This window comes from Oncorhynchus clarkii, chromosome 22 (genome assembly GCF_045791955.1).
Source record: "Oncorhynchus clarkii lewisi isolate Uvic-CL-2024 chromosome 22, UVic_Ocla_1.0, whole genome shotgun sequence".
Taxonomy (NCBI): Eukaryota; Metazoa; Chordata; class Actinopteri; order Salmoniformes; family Salmonidae; genus Oncorhynchus; species Oncorhynchus clarkii.
In genome coordinates this window covers 48,654,448-48,671,205 of record NC_092168.1, presented here as the reverse complement: position 1 = coordinate 48,671,205, position 16,758 = coordinate 48,654,448, and the positions used below count along the sequence as shown (strand labels likewise).

At 47.9% G+C, this 16,758-nt stretch overlaps 1 protein-coding gene across 1 annotated transcript in view; it reads right to left on the bottom strand.

Moving 5' to 3' along the window:
- LOC139380156 (cilia and flagella associated protein 65) overlaps positions 1 to 16,758 on the bottom strand; it is a 61,452-nt gene that overhangs the window by 42,273 nt on the left and 2,421 nt on the right. The window contains exons 3-8 of the mRNA XM_071122599.1: positions 11,808 to 11,910; positions 9,519 to 9,685; positions 6,421 to 6,620; positions 6,118 to 6,242; positions 5,309 to 5,531; positions 3,287 to 3,555 (exon numbers count right to left, since the gene is read on the bottom strand). Coding sequence (XP_070978700.1) covers positions 3,287 to 3,555; positions 5,309 to 5,531; positions 6,118 to 6,242; positions 6,421 to 6,620; positions 9,519 to 9,685; positions 11,808 to 11,910 — 1,087 coding nt within the window. The remainder of the gene's footprint in view (positions 1 to 3,286; positions 3,556 to 5,308; positions 5,532 to 6,117; positions 6,243 to 6,420; positions 6,621 to 9,518; positions 9,686 to 11,807; positions 11,911 to 16,758) is intronic.

Below are 16,758 nucleotides of genomic sequence, written 5' to 3'. Positions count from 1 at the left end.
GCTATGACTGAAATCAACTGCTGCTGTATAAACCCTAAACATCCCCTGTCGGCTATAAGACATCGGTGTTCTGCAACTGGTCAGAGTCTGAGCCCCAGTCCCTCACCCTGTGTAGCAGCAGACAGACCACCCTCCAGCCCCTCACCCTGTGTAGCAGCACACAGACCACCCTCCAGCCCCTCACCCTCCTGTCCGTCACCCTGTGTAGCAGCAGACAGACCACCCTCCTGCCCCTCACCCTGTGTAGCAGCAGACAGACCACCCTCCAGCCCCTCACCCTCCTGTCCCTCACCCTGTGTAGCAGCACACAGACCACCCTCCAGCCCCTCACCCTCCTGTCCCTCACCCTGTGTAGCAGCACACAGACCACCCTCCAGCCCCTCACCCTCCTGTCCCTCACCCTGTGTAGCAGCAGACAGACCACCCTCCAGCCCCTCACCCTGTGTAGCAGCAGACAGACCACCCTCCAGCCCCTCACCCTCCTGTCCCTCACCCTGTGTAGCAGCAGACAGACCACCCTCCTGTCCCTCACCCTGTGTAGCAGCAGACAGACCACCCTCCTGTCCCTCACCCTCCAGCCCCTCACCCTCCTGCCCCTCACCCTGTGTAGCAGCAGACAGACCACCCTCCTGCCCCTCACCCTGTGTAGCAGCAGACAGACCACCCTCCTGTCCTTCACCCTCCAGCCCCTCACCCTCCTGCCCCTCACCCTGTGTAGCAGCAGACAGACCACCCTCCTGTCCCTCACCCTGTGTAGCAGCAGACAGACCACCCTCCTGCCCCTCACCCTGTGTAGCAGCAGACAGACCACCCTCCTGTCCCTCACCCTCCAGCCCCTCATCCTCCTGTCCCTCACCCTGTGTAGCAGCAGACAGACCACCCTCCAGCCCCTCACCCTCCTGTCCCTCACCCTGTGTAGCAGCAGACAGACCACCCTCCTGTCCCTCACCCTGTGTAGCAGCAGACAGACCACCCTCCTGTCCCTCACCCTCCAGCCCCTCACCCTCTTGCCCCTCACCCTGTGTAGCAGCAGACAGACCACCCTCCTGCCCCTCACCCTGTGTAGCAGCAGACAGACCACCCTCCTGTCCCTCACCCTCCAGCCCCTCACCCTCCTGCTCCTCACCCTGTGTAGCAGCAGACAGACCACCCTCCTGTCCCTCACCCTCCAGCCCCTCACCCTCCTGCCCCTCACCCTGTGTAGCAGCAGACAGACCACCCTCCTGTCCCTCACCCTGTGTAGCAGCAGACAGACCACCCTCCAGCCCCTCACCCTCCTGTCCCTCACCCTGTGTAGCAGCAGACAGACCACCCTCCAGCCCCTCACCCTCCTGTCCCTCACCCTGTGTAGCAGCAGACAGACCACCCTCCAGCCCCTCACCCTGTGTAGCAGCAGACAGACCACCCTCCAGCCCCTCACCCTCCTGTCCCTCACCCTGTGTAGCAGCAGACAGACCACCCTCCTGTCCCTCACCCTGTGTAGCAGCAGACAGACCACCCTCCTGTCCCTCACCCTCCAGCCCCTCACCCTCCTGCCCCTCACCCTGTGTAGCAGCAGACAGACCACCCTCCTGCCCCTCACCCTGTGTAGCAGCAGACAGACCACCCTCCTGTCCTTCACCCTCCAGCCCCTCACCCTCCTGCCCCTCACCCTGTGTAGCAGCAGACAGACCACCCTCCTGTCCCTCACCCTGTGTAGCAGCAGACAGACCACCCTCCTGCCCCTCACCCTGTGTAGCAGCAGACAGACCACCCTCCTGTCCCTCACCCTCCAGCCCCTCATCCTCCTGTCCCTCACCCTGTGTAGCAGCAGACAGACCACCCTCCAGCCCCTCACCCTCCTGTCCCTCACCCTGTGTAGCAGCAGACAGACCACCCTCCTGTCCCTCACCCTGTGTAGCAGCAGACAGACCACCCTCCTGTCCCTCACCCTCCAGCCCCTCACCCTCCTGCCCCTCACCCTGTGTAGCAGCAGACAGACCACCCTCCTGCCCCTCACCCTGTGTAGCAGCAGACAGACCACCCTCCTGTCCCTCACCCTCCAGCCCCTCACCCTCCTGCCCCTCACCCTGTGTAGCAGCAGACAGACCACCCTCCTGTCCCTCACCCTGTGTAGCAGCAGACAGACCACCCTCCTGTCCCTCACCCTCCAGCCCCTCACCCTCCTGCCCCTCACCCTGTGTAGCAGCAGACAGACCACCCTCCTGCCCCTCACCCTGTGTAGCAGCAGACAGACCACCCTCCTGTCCCTCACCCTCCAGCCCCTCACCCTCCTGCCCCTCACCCTGTGTAGCAGCAGACAGACCACCCTCCTGTCCCTCACCCTGTGTAGCAGCAGACAGACCACCCTCCTATCCCTCACCCTCCAGCCCTTCATCCTCCTGTCCCTCACCCTGTGTAGCAGCAGACAGACCACCCTCCAGCCCCTCACCCTCCTGTCCCTCACCCTGTGTAGCAGCAGACAGACCACCCTCCTGTCCCTCACCCTCCAGCCCCTCACCCTCCTGCCCCTCACCCTGTGTAGCAGCAGACAGACCACCCTCCTGCCCCTCACCCAGTGTAGCAGCAGACAGACCACCCTCCTGTCCCTCACCCTCCAGCCCCTCACCCTCCTGCTCCTCACCCTGTGTAGCAGCAGACAGACCACCCTCCTGTCCCTCACCCTCCAGCCCCTCACCCTCCTGCCCCTCACCCTGTGTAGCAGCAGACAGACCACCCTCCTGTCCCTCACCCTGTGTAGCAGCAGACAGACCACCCTCCTGCCCCTCACCCTGTGTAGCAGCAGACAGACCACCCTCCTGTTCCTCACCCTCCAGCCCCTCACCCTCCTGTCCCTCACCCTGTGTAGCAGCAGACAGACCACCCTCCAGCCCCTCACCCTCCTGTCCCTCACCCTGTGTAGCAGCAGACAGACCACCCTCATTTCCCTCACCCTGTGTAGCAGCAGACAGACCACCCTCCTGTCCCTCACCCTCCAGCCCCTCACCCTCCTGCCCCTCACCCTGTGTAGCAGCAGACAGACCACCCTCCTGCCCCTCACCCTGTGTAGCAGCAGACAGACCACCCTCCTGTCCCTCACCCTCCAGCCCCTCACCCTCCTGACCCTCACCCTGTGTAGCAGCAGACAGACCACCCTCCTGCCCCTCACCCTGTGTAGCAGCAGACAGACCACCCTCCTGTCCCTCACCCTCCAGCCCCTCACCCTCCTGTCCCTCACCCTGTGTAGCAGCAGACAGACCACCCTCCTGTCCCTCACCCTCCAGCCCCTCACCCTCGTGCCCCTCACCCTGTGCAGCAGCAGACAGACCACCCTCCTGTGATGTCCCATGGGGTGGTGTGGTCTGAAGAGCAGGCGTAGGCGCCGGTGGCTGTTGGGTGGCAGGGTACCACAGGCTGGCTCCAAGGTGAAGACACTATGCCCTGTGGCGTCCAAGTCAAACTGGTACTGGGCCTCCACAGAGGAGGAGTTGATGATGTCCACGGTACGCAAGGCCTCCTCACCCTCATCCACACAGCCAAAGTCCAACATGGAGGAGGACAGGGACACCTGAGGACCTGCAGAGGAGGAGGAGGGAGGATCAAGATGGAGGAGGAAAGAGAACCTGAGGACCTGCAGAGGAGGTGGGGGAGGATCAAGATGGTGGAGGACAGAGAACCTGAGGATCTGCAGAGGAGGGAGGATCAAGATGGAGGAGGACAGAGAACCTGAGGACCTGCAGAGGAGGAGGAGGGAGGATCAAGATGGAGGAGGACAGAGAACCTGAGGTTCTGCAGAGGAGGAGGAGGGAGGATCAAGATGGAGGAGGACAGAGAACCTGAGGATCTGCAGAGGAGGAGGAGGGAGGATCAAGATGGAAGAGGAGAGAGAACCTGAGGACCTGCAGAGGAGGAGGAGCGAGGATCAAGATGGAGGAGGACAGAGAACCTGAGGACCTGCAGAGGAGGAGGAGGGAGGATCAAGATGGAGGAGGACAGAGAACCTGAGGACCTGCAGAGGAGGAGGAGGGAGGATCAAGATGGAGGAGGACAGAGAACCTGAGGAGCTGCAGAGGAGGAGGGAGGATCAAGATGGAGGAGGACAGAGAACCTGAGGACCTGCAGAGGAGGAGGAGGGAGGATCAAGATGGAGGAGGACAGAGAACCTGAGGACCTGCAGAGGAGGAGGAGGGAGGATCAAGATGGAGGAGGACAGAGAACCTGAGGACCTGCAGAGGAGGAGGAGGGAGGATCAAGATGGAGGAGGACAGAGAACCTGAGGAGCTGCAGAGGAGGAGGAGGGAGGATCAAGATGGAGGAGGACAGAGAACCTGAGGAGCTGCAGAGGAGGAGGGAGGATCAAGATGGAGGACAGAGAACCTAAGGACCTGCAGAAGAGGAGGAGGGAGGATCAAGATGGAGGAGGACAGAGAACCCGAGGAGCTGCAGAGGAGGAGGAGGGAGGATCAAGATGGAGGAGGACAGAGAACCTGAGGACCTGCAGAGGAGGGAGGATCAAGATAGAGGAGGACAGAGAACCTGAGGACCTGCAGAGGAGGAGGGAGGATCAAGACGGAGGAGGACAGAGAACCTGAGGACCTGCAGAGGAGGAGGAGGGAGGATCAAGATGGAGGAGGACAGAGAACCTGAGGAGCTGCAGAGGAGGAGGCGGGAGGATCAAGATGGAGGAGGACAGAGAACCTGAGGAGCTGCAGAGGAGGAGGGAGGATCAAGATGGAGGAGGACAGAGAACCTGAGGAGCTGCAGAGGAGGAGGAGGAGGGAGGATCAAGACGGAGGAGGACAGAGAACCTGAGGACCTGCAGAGGAGGAGGAGGGAGGATCAAGATGGAGGAGGACAGAGAACCTGAGGACCTGCAGAGGAGGGAGGATCAAGATGGAGGAGGACAGGGAACCTGAGGACCTGCAGAGGAGGAGGAGGGATGATCAAGATGGAGGAGGACAGAGAACCTGAGGACCTGCAGAGGAAGAGGAGGGAGGATCAAGATGGAAGAGGACAGGGAACCTGAGGACCTGCAGAGGAGGAGGAGGGGTGATCAAGATGGAGGAGGACAGAGAACCTGAGGACCTGCAGAGGAAGAGGAGGGAGGATCAAGATGGAGGAGGACAGGGAACCTGAGGACCTGTAGAGGAGGAGGAGGGATGATCAAGACGGAGGAGGACAGAGAACCTGAGGACCTGCAGAGGAGGAGGAGGGAGGATCAAGACGGAGGAGGACAGGGAACCTGAGGACCTGCAGAGGAGGAGGAGGAACAAGACAGAGGAGGACAGAGACACCTGTGATTTCCTTCGTATTGCTTACTGTACTGTACCTATGCAGATGCCGGTGACTTTGAGCAGGGTTTTGCTGAGTGCCCCGGGGCAGGTGAGTGACAGGTAGTCCACAGTGGTGCTGTCCACAGTTCCAGGAGAGAAAATCACAGGCACCCTGATGGAGGTACGCGGAGCCACCTCTCCCTTCTGGATACCACACTGGAACACTGACTCTGACAGCGGCGGACGCTGCATCCTGGACAGACTAAAGGAAGTCGTTATCTGGTAGAAAATGAAAGGGAGAGGGAGAGAGAGAGAGGGGGGTGGGGGGGAGACCATAAACAGACAGACAGTGTGAAGTTGATGAAGAAATGTTTTCCATGCAGGCTAATGCTGATGACAATCTCTGATTGAAGAAGCTAGGAGGAAGGAAATCACTGAGGATAGATTGAGAATCAGAAGCTAGGAGGAAGGAACTCACTGAGGATGGATTGAGAATCAGACGCTAGGAGGAAGGAACTCACTGAGGATGGATTGAGAATCAGACGCTAGGAGGAAGGAACTCACTGAGGATGGATTGAGAATCAGACGCTAGGAGGAAGGAACTCACTGAGGATGGATTGAGAATCAGACGCTAGGAGGAAGGAACTCACTGAGGATGGATTGAGAATCAGAAGCTAGGAGGAAGGAACTCACTGAGGATGGATTGAGAATCAGACGCTAGGAGGAAGGAACTCACTGAGGATGGATTGAGAATCAGACGCTAGGAGGAAGGAACTCACTGAGGATGGATTGAGAATCAGAAGCTAGGAGGAAGGAACTCACTGAGGATGGATTGAGAATCAGACGCTAGGAGGAAGGAACTCACTGAGGATGGATTGAGAATCTCAAAGTGTCTTTCCATGTTGCTGCCGACAGGCACATTGCCAAATTCCAGCACCTTACATCCCTCCTCCTGACCCGGGGCACTGATCTGAAGGAACGGGTACTTTGCTGTGGAAAACATAAACGCATAACAATACAATACATATATGGGCCAAGTTCTGAAACATATAAATCCTTTAGACAGTGTGTGAGGTCCAGAACACACAACTGAAACAATGTGTGTCATCCTTGCTTTATAGTTGTTTAATGTTCTTGGCTTTGATCAATCAATACATGTATCACTTACATAGGCCCTGTAGGAGCACAGTACAGCTGTTCTCTCCCTCGTCCCCGAAGCCACAGCTAGCCTGGACCTGGTAGACCAACGCCTCCCGTGGTCTGAAGAGCACCGCGACTCTACACTCCTGACCCGGCTCCAGCATCCCGCTCTCTGGACACAGCTGGAACGGAGAGGGCACCTCCCACCGGAAACCTGTCTGTAGCTTACTGAGGACAGAGAAACACAGTACGTTCCAGAACCTACCATTGATCAATACTTTGATAACAGTTTTACTGACAGAACCTATCATTGATCAATACTTTGATAACCGTTTTACTGACAGAACCTACCATTGATCAATACTTTGATAACCGTTTTACTGACAGAACCTACCATTGATCAATACTTTGATAACAGTTTTACTGACAGAACCTACCATTGATCAATACTTTGATAACCGTTTTACTGACAGAACCTACCATTGATCAATACTTTGATAACAGTTTTACTGACAGAACCTACCACTGATCAATACTTTGATAACAGTGAATGTATGTAACTGTACTGACAGACTAGAGACAATAGAAGCACAGCATGTGTGTTGATGATGGGTGGGCGTGGCACTAGAACCACCAGGTGTATCTAAACTACCTGTGGGATGGATTCAACTGGCAACAACTGTTCCCCTGACACCCAGACAACCTTTATTTCCCCTCAATTTACAGTGTGATTAGTCAACCTACCTTTAACTAATATTAACCAACCTACCTTTAACCACCATTAACTAACCAACCTACCTTTAACCACCATTAACTAACCAACCTACCTTAAACTAATATTAACCAATCTACCTTTAACCACCATTAACTAACCAACCTACCTTGAACTAATATTAACCAACCTACCTTTAACTAATATTAGTCAACCTACCTTAAACTAATATTAACCAACCTACCTTTAACCACCATTAACTAACCAACCTACCTTTAACTAATATTAACCAAACTACCTTTAACTAATATTAACCAACCTACCTTTAACCACCATTAACTAACCAACCTACCTTTAACCACTATTAACCAACCTACCTTTAACCACCATTAACTAACCAACCTACCTTTAACCGCCATTAACTAACCAACCTACATTTAACCACTATTAACCAACCTACCTACAAGCAGTACTAACCATCTCTAACCAATATTAACCAACATATCTCTAACCAATATTAACCAGCATACCTTTAACCACTTTTAACCAACCTATCTCTAGCCAATATTAACCAGCCTAACTATAACCACTATTAACCAACCTAACTATAACCACTATTTACCAGCCTAACTATAACCACTATTAACCAACCCATCTCAAACCACTATTAACCAACCCATATCTAACCACTATTAACCAACCCATCTCTAACCACTATTAACCAACCCATCTCTAACCACTATTAACCAACCCATCTCTAACCAATATTAACCAACCTATCTCTAACCACTATTAACCAACCTATCTCGAACCACTATTAACCAGCCTAACTATAACCACTATTAACCAACCCATCTCTAACCAATATTAACCAACCTATCTCTAACCACTATTAACCAACCTATCTCTAACCACTATTAACCAACCTACCTACAAGCAGTACTAACCATCTCTAACCAATATTAACCAACATATCTCTAACCAATATTAACCAGCATACCTTTAACCACTTTAACCAACCTATCTCTAGCCAATATTAACCAGCCTAACTATAACCACTATTAACCAACCTAACTATAACCACTATTAACCAGCCTATCTCTAACCACTATTAACCAACCCATCTCTAACCAATACTAACCAACCGATCTCTAACCACTATTAACCAGCCTATCTCTAACCACTATTAACCAACCCAACTCTAACCACTATTAACCAACCCATCTCTAACCACTATTAACCAACCCATCTCTAACCACTATTAACCAACCCATCTCTAACCAATATTAACCAACCTATCTCTCTAACCACTATTAACCAGCCTAACTATAACCACTATTAACCAACCCATCTCAAACCACTATTAACCAACCCATATCTAACCACTATTAACCAACCCATCTCTAACCACTATTAACCAACCCATCTCTAACCACTATTAACCAACCCATCTCTAACCAATATTAACCAACCTATCTCTAACCACTATTAACCAACCTATCTCTAACCACTATTAACCAGCCTAACTATAACCACTATTAACCAACCCATCTCTAACCAATATTAACCAACCCATCTCTAACCACTATTAACCAACCCATTTCTAACCACTATTAACCAACCTACCTCTAACCACTATTAACCAACCTACCTCTAACCACTATTAACCAACCCATCTCTAACCAATATTAACCAGCCTATCTCTAACCACTATTAACCAGCCTATCTCTAACCACTATTAACCAACCTATCTCTAACCACTATTAATCAGCCTAACTATAACCACTATTAACCAACCCATCTCTAACCAATATTAACCAACCCATCTCTAACCACTATTAACAAACCCATTTCTAACCACTATTAACCAACCTACCTCTAACCACTATTAACCAACCTACCTCTAACCACTATTAACCAACCCATCTCTAACCAATATTAACCAGCCTATCTCTAACCACTTATAACCAGCCTATCTCTAACCAATATTAACCAACCCATCTCTAACCACTATTAACCAACCCATTTCTAACCACTATTAACCAACCTACATCTAACCACTATTAACCAACCTACCTCTAACCACTATTAACCAACCCATCTCTAACCAATATTAACCAGCCTATCTCTAACCACTATTAACCAGCCTATCTCTAACCAATATTAACCAGCCTATCTCTAACCACTATTAACCAACCTATCTCTAACCACTATTAACCAACCCATCTCTAACCACTATTAACCAACCCATCTCTAACCACTATTAACCAACCTAACTATAACCACTATTAACCAACCCATCTCTAACCACTATTAACCAACCCATCTCTAACCACTATTAACCAACCCATCTCTAACCAATATTAACCAGCCTAATTATAACCGCTGCTGTGATAATAGTGAGTGTAGCTTGCCTGGCGTTGCGGAACATGAAGACGGTCTGTGATTGGTGGAGAACAGCACAGGGGGGTAGGAGGACAGACTCGGGTACGTCCAGAGCATGGTGAGGTATGGTCGCCCTCAGAGACACCTGGAACAACCCATCTTTACTGTGGAACTCTATGGTGTCCTGGTACTCACACTGCTCAACACACAACACACACACGTTATTACCTGGACAGTGTCCAGTCTGGATTATACATGTTATTACCAGGCCAGTGTCCAGTCTGGATTATACATGTTATTACCAGGCCAGTGTCCAGTCTGGATTATACATGTTATTACCAGGCCAGTGTCCAGTATGGATTATACATGTGTTATTACCTGGACAGTGCCCAGCCTGGATTATACATGTGTTATTACCTGGACAGTGCCCAGTCTGGATTATACATGTGTTATTACCTGGACAGTGTCCAGTCTGGATTATACATGTTATTACCAGGCCAGTGTCCAGTCTGGATTATAGATGTGTTATTACCAGGCCAGTGTCCAGTCTGGATTATAAATCAAATCAAATCAAATCAAACCAGAGAGTGTCCAGTCTGGATTATACATGTTATTACCAGGCCAGTGTCCAGTCTGGATTATAGATGTTATTACCAGGCCAGTGTCCAGTCTGGATTATACATGTGCTATTACCAGGCCAGTGTCCAGTCTGGATTATAGATGTTATTACCAGGCCAGTGTCCAGTCTGGATTATAGATGTTATTACCAGGCCAGTGTCCAGTCTGGATTATACATGTCATTACCAGGCCAGTGTCCAGTCTGGATTATACATGTTATTACCAGGCCAGTGTCCAGTCTGGATTATACATGTTATTACCAGGCCAGTGTCCGGTCTGGATTATACATGTGTTATTACCAGGCCAGTGTCCAGTCTGGATTATACATGTTATTACCAGGCCAGTGTCCAGTCTGGATTATACATGTTATTACCTGGACAGTCCAGTCTGGATTATAGATGTTATTACCTGGACAGTGTCCAGTCTGGATTATACATGTGTTATTACCAGGCTAGTGTCCAGTCTGGATTATAGATGTTATTATCTGGTCAGTGTCCAGTCTGGATTATACATGTTATTACCTGGCCAGTGTCCAGTCTGGATTATACATGTGTTATTACCAGGCCAGTGTCCAGTCTGGATTATACATGTGTTATTACCAGGCCAGTGTCCAGTCTGGATTATAGATGTTATTACCAGGCCAGTGTCCAGTCTGGATTATAGATGTTATTACCTGGCCAGTGTCCAGTCTGGATTATAGATGTTATTACCTGGACAGTGTCCAGTCTGGATTATACATGTGTTATTACCAGGACAGTGTCCAGTCTGGATTATAGATGTTATTACCTGGACAGTGTCCAGTCTGGATTATACATGTGTTATTACCAGGCCAGTGTCCAGTCTGGATTATAGATGTTATTACCAGGCCAGTGTCCAGTCTGGATTATACATGTGTTATTACCAGGACAGTGTCCAGTCTGGATTATAGATGTTATTACCTGGACAGTGTCCAGTCTGGATTATACATGTGTTATTACCACGCCAGTGTCCAGTCTGGATTATAGATGTTATTACCAGGCCAGTGTCCAGTCTGGATTATACATGTGTTTTTACCAGGCCAGTGTCCAGTCTAGATTATACATGTTATTACCAGGCCAGTGTCCAGTCTGGATTATACATGTTATTACCAGGCCAGTGTCCAGTCTGGATTATACATGTTATTACCAGGCCAGTGTCCAGTATGGATTATACATGTGTTATTACCAGGCCAGTGTCCAGTCTGGATTATACATGTTATTAACCAGGACCCCAAGTCACGAGTTCTGCTGGTCGGTACTGCTACTGCTTAGAAACCTAGCTGTACCAAAAGCCCTGCTCTGCCCTAGAAAGCCTATGTAAATTATGATCGACAGAACGGCCCACATTTTCAATTGTTTTAAAGTTCGCTACAAAATGGAGATACTTATTTAAATAGTGATCCATTCTGACTACTAGATATTTAATTAAATAGTGATCCATTGTGACATCACACAGGACCACGTGCTGACACAGACCAATCGCGAGCCGGCAGGATGAAAATGACTACATAGACCATGATCCTTAGCAATATGTTGGTGCCATTCAGCCCCATTGAGCAACTTTGCGTGCTTCAAATTCAAATAGTTCCGGCATCATGCGCCATCGACAGTTTTCCATAGGAATACGTGGATGACGTCAGCGCTATCAGTATATCCACTGGTGTTAATGTCCATGGTTATTACCCTATCAAGGGGGCGGAATGTAACAGGAAGAGAAAAAGACGTTCCAGGACTCAGAGTGATGATCTGAGGAAACAGAGTGGTGAAGAACTTTGACGCAGGAGGCCTGGGGGGAAAAAACAAACAAAATGTTACTACACATATTGATGTTTCATCAAACATCCAGGAAGATGATACAGTGCCTTTGGGGAAAGTACTCCCGACTCCCTTGACTTTTTCCACATTTTGTTAGGTTACAACCTTATTCTAAAATTGATTCAATTTATTCAATTTTTTCCCCTCATCAATACCGCATAATGACAAAGCAAAAAACAACTTTTTTTTGGAAACTACATTTCCATAAGTATTCAGACCCTTTAGTCAGTACTTTGTTGAAGCACCTTTGGCAAGAGATTACAGCCTCAAGTCCTCATGGGTATGACGCTACAAGCTTGGTACACCTGTATTTGGGGAGTTTCTCCCATTCTTCTCGGCAGATCCTCTCAAGCTCTGTCAGGTTGGATGGGGAGCGTTGCTGCCCTGTTATTTTCAGGTCTCTCCAGAGATGTTTGATCGGGTTCAAGTCTGGGCTCTGGCTGGGCCGGTCAAGGACATTCAGAGACTTGTCCCAAAGCCAATCCTGCATTGTCTTGGCTGTGTGCTTAGGGTCGTTGTCATGTTGGAAGGTGAACCTTCACCCCCGTCTGAGGTCCTGAGCGCTCTGGAGCAGGTTTTCATCAGAATCTCTCTGTACTTTGCTCCTTTCATCTTTCCCTCGATCCTGACTAGTCTCCCAGTCCATGCCTCTGAAAAACACCCCCACAGCATGATGCTGCCACCACCATGCTTCACCGTAGGGATGGTGCCAGTTTTCCTCCAGACGTGACGCTAGGGATTCAGGCCAAATAGTTCAATCTTGGATTCATCAGACCAGATAATCTTGTTTATCATGGTCTGAGAGTCCTTTAGGTGCCTTTTGGCAAACTCCAAGCAGGCTGTCATATGCCTTTTACTGAGGAGTGGCTTCCGTCTGGCCACTCTACCATAAAGGCCTGATTGGTGGAGTGCTGCAGAGATGGTTGTCCTTCTGTAAGGTTCTCCCATCTCCACAGAGGAACTCTGGAGCTCTGTCAGAGTGACCATGGGGTTCTTGGCCACCTCCCTGACCAAGGCCCTTCTCCTCCAAGGCCCTTCTCCCCGATTGCTCAGTTTTGCCGGTCTGCCAGCTCAAGGAAGAATCTTGGTGGTTGCAAACTTCTTCCATTAAAGAATGATGGAGGCCAATGTGTTCTTGGGGACCTTCAATGGACATATTTTGGTTCCCTTACCCAGATCTGTGCATCGACACAATCTTGTCTCTGAGCTCTACGGACAATTCCTTCGACCTCATGGCTAGGTTTTTGCTCTGATATTCTCTGTCAACTTTGGACCTTATATTAGACAGGTGTGTGCCTTTCCAAATAATGTCCAATCAATTGAATTTACCACAGGTGGACTCGAATCAAGTTGTAGAAACATCAAGGATGATCAGTGGAAACAGGATGCACCTGACCTAAATTTTGCATCTCATAGCAAAGGGTCTGAATACTTACATAAATAAGTTGTTGTTTTTTAAAATAATTTGTATTATTGTCTGTATTGTCTGTAGATTGCTGAGGATTTAAAAAAAATCAATTTTAGAACAAGGCTGTAACGTAACAAAATGTGGAAAAAGTCAAGGGGTCTGAATACTTTCCGAAGGCTCTGTATGTACAGTTCCCTCAGTAATTATTGGGACAGTCACATATTTGTTGTTGTTTTGGCTCCGTACTCCAGCACTTTGGATTAGAAACGATACCATGACTATGAAGTTAAAGTGAAGACTGTCGGCTTTAATTCAGCTTTTATCATCCATATCGGGTGAATGGTTTAGAAATGAGTTTAGTCCTCCCATTTTAGGGAACCAAAAGTATTCGGACAAATTCACTTAAATGTGCATTAAAGTAGTAAAAAGTGTAGTATTTGGTCCCATACAGTATTCCCAGCACGCAATGATTACATCAACTTTGTGACTCTACAAACGTGTTGCATTTGCTGTTTTCTTATGGTTGTGTTTTAGAATATTTTGTGCCAAATGGAAATTAATGGTAAATAATGTATTGTGTCATTTTGGAGTCATTTTTATTGTAAACAATAAATATAATGTATTTCTTAACACTTCCACGTGAATGTGGATGCTACTATGATTACAGATAGCCCTGAATGAATCGTGAATAATAATGAGTGAGAAAGTTACAGATGCACAAATATCATACCCCGAAAACCCCCAATACTTTTGGTCCCCTAAAATGGGGGGACTATGAACAAAAAGTCCTGTAATTTCTAAACCATTCACCCAATATGGATGAAAATACCCTCAGATTACTGTACTGTACTTTAATCTAGTAATTCTATCATTTCAAATCCAAAGTGCTGGAGTACATAACCAAAACCACAAAAAAAATTGTCACTATCCCAATAATTATGGAGGACACTCTATACGTAACTTCAACATGATATCATGGGACAACGTCATCCTGGCTCGTTTTTTTTTGGAAAAAAGGTCAAATGTCACAGTAGTTGACGTTTTTCTCAATACATTACAATCAATGGGGAATGTTTTCTGGAGACGTTTTCATGTTTATCTCGTTTATGTTTCTCTATCCCTCTCTACCTCTTTATCCTCCTCACTCTCTACCTCCTCTTTATCCTCCTCACTATCTACCTCCTCTTTATCCTCCTCACTCTCTACCTCCTCTTTATCCTCCTCACTCTCTTTACCTCCTCTTTATCCTCCTCACTCTCTACCTCCTCTTTATCCTCCTCACTCTCTACCTCCTCTTTATCCTCCTCACTCTCTACCTCCTCTTTATCCTCCTCACTCTCTATCTCCTCTTTATCCTCCTCACTCTCTACCTCCTCTTTATCCTCCTCACTCTCTACCTCCTCTTTATCCTCCTCACTCTCTACCTCTTCTTTATCCTCACTCTCTACCTCTTCTTTATCCTCCTCATTCTCTACCTCCTATTTATCCTCCTCACTCTCTACCTCCTCTTTATCCTCCTCACTCTCTACCTCCTCTTTATCCTCCTCACTCTACCTCTTCTTTATCCTCCTCACTCTCTATCTCCTCTTTATCCTCCTCATTCTCTACCTCCTCTTTATCCTCCTCATTCTCTGCCTCCTCTTTTGCCCCCTCATTCTCTACCTCCTATTTATCCCCCTCATTCTCTACCTCCTCTTTTTTAATGATAATGAGTTGGTCATTTAGTATACACCGTATGATAATGCCCTGGTCATTTAGTATACTCTGTATGATAATGAGTTGGTCATTTAGTATACTGTGAACGATAATGGGTTGGTCATTTAATATACTGTGAACGATAATGGGTTGGTCATTTAGTATACACTGTATGATAATGCCCTGGTAATTTAGTATTCTGTGTATGATAATGCCCTGGTCATTTAGTATACACTGTATGATAATGCCCTGGTCATTTAGTATACTCTGTATGATAATGAGCTTGTCATTTAGTATACACTGTATGATAATGCCCTGGTCATTTAGTATACACTGTATGATAATGCCCTGGTCATTTAGTATACTGTGTATGATAATGGGCTGTCATTCAGTATACTGTGTATGATAATGCCCTGGTCATTTAGTATACTGTGTATGATAATGAGCTTGTCATTTAGTATACTGTGTATGATAATGGGCTGTCATTCAGTATACTGTGTATGATAATGCCCTGGTCATTTAGTATACTGTGTATGATAATGGGCTGTCATTTAGTATACTGTGTCTGATAATGGGCTGTCATTTAGTATACTGTGTATGATAATGGGCTGTCATTTAGTATACTGTGTATATCCTAGCTGTTCTTATCTAACTTGCATATACTTTAATTGGTGTGTGAAATGGCACCCTATTTCCTATATAGTGCATATACTTTGGGTCTCTAGCCAAAAGGGAAAGGGGGAAACGTGTTATAAACGTCCAGAGAACGTGTTATAAAGGTCCAGAGAACGTGCTATAAACGTCCAGAGAACGTGCTATAAAGGTCCAGAGAACGTGCTATAAAGGTCCAGAGAACGTGCTATAAACGTCCAGAGAACGTGCTATAAACGTCCAGAGAACGTGTTATAAAGGTCCAGAGAACGTGTTATAAAGGTCCAGAGAACGTGTTATAAACGTCGAGAGAATGTGTTATAAACGTCGAGAGAACGTGTTATAAATGTCGAGAGAACGTGTTATAAAGGTCCAGAGAACTTTTAGAAAGGTCCAGAGAACGTGTTATAAAGGTCCAGAGAACGTGTTATAAAGGTCCAGAGAACGTGTTATAAAGGTCCAGAGAACGTGTTATAAACGTCGAGAGAATGTGCTATAAACGTCCAGAGAACGTGTAATAAACGTCCAGAGAATGTGTTAGAAAGGTCCAGAGAACGTGTTAGAAAGGTCCAGAGAACGTGTTAGAAAGGTCCAGAGAACGTGTTAGAAAGGTCCAGAGAACGTGTTATAAAGGTCCAGAGAACGTGTTATAAAGGTCCAGAGAACGTGTTATAAAGGTCCAGAGAACGTGCTATAAAGGTCCAGAGAACGTGCTATAAAGGTCCAGAGAACGTGTTATAAAGGTCCAGAGAACTTTTAGAAAGGTCCAGAGAACGTGCTATAAAGGTCCAGAGAACGTTTTATAAAGGTCCAGAGAACGTTTTATAAAGGTCCAGAGAACGTTTTATAAAGTCCAGAGAACGTTTTATAAAGGTCCAGAGAACGTTTTATAAAGGTCCAGAGAACGTTTTATAAAGGTCCAGAGAACGTTTTATAAAGGTCCAGAGAACGTGTTATAAACGTCGAGAGAACGTGTTATAAACGTTGAGAGAACGTGTTATAAAGGTCCAGAGAACTTTTAGAAAGGTCCAGAGAACGTGCTATAAAGGTCCAGAGAACTTTTAG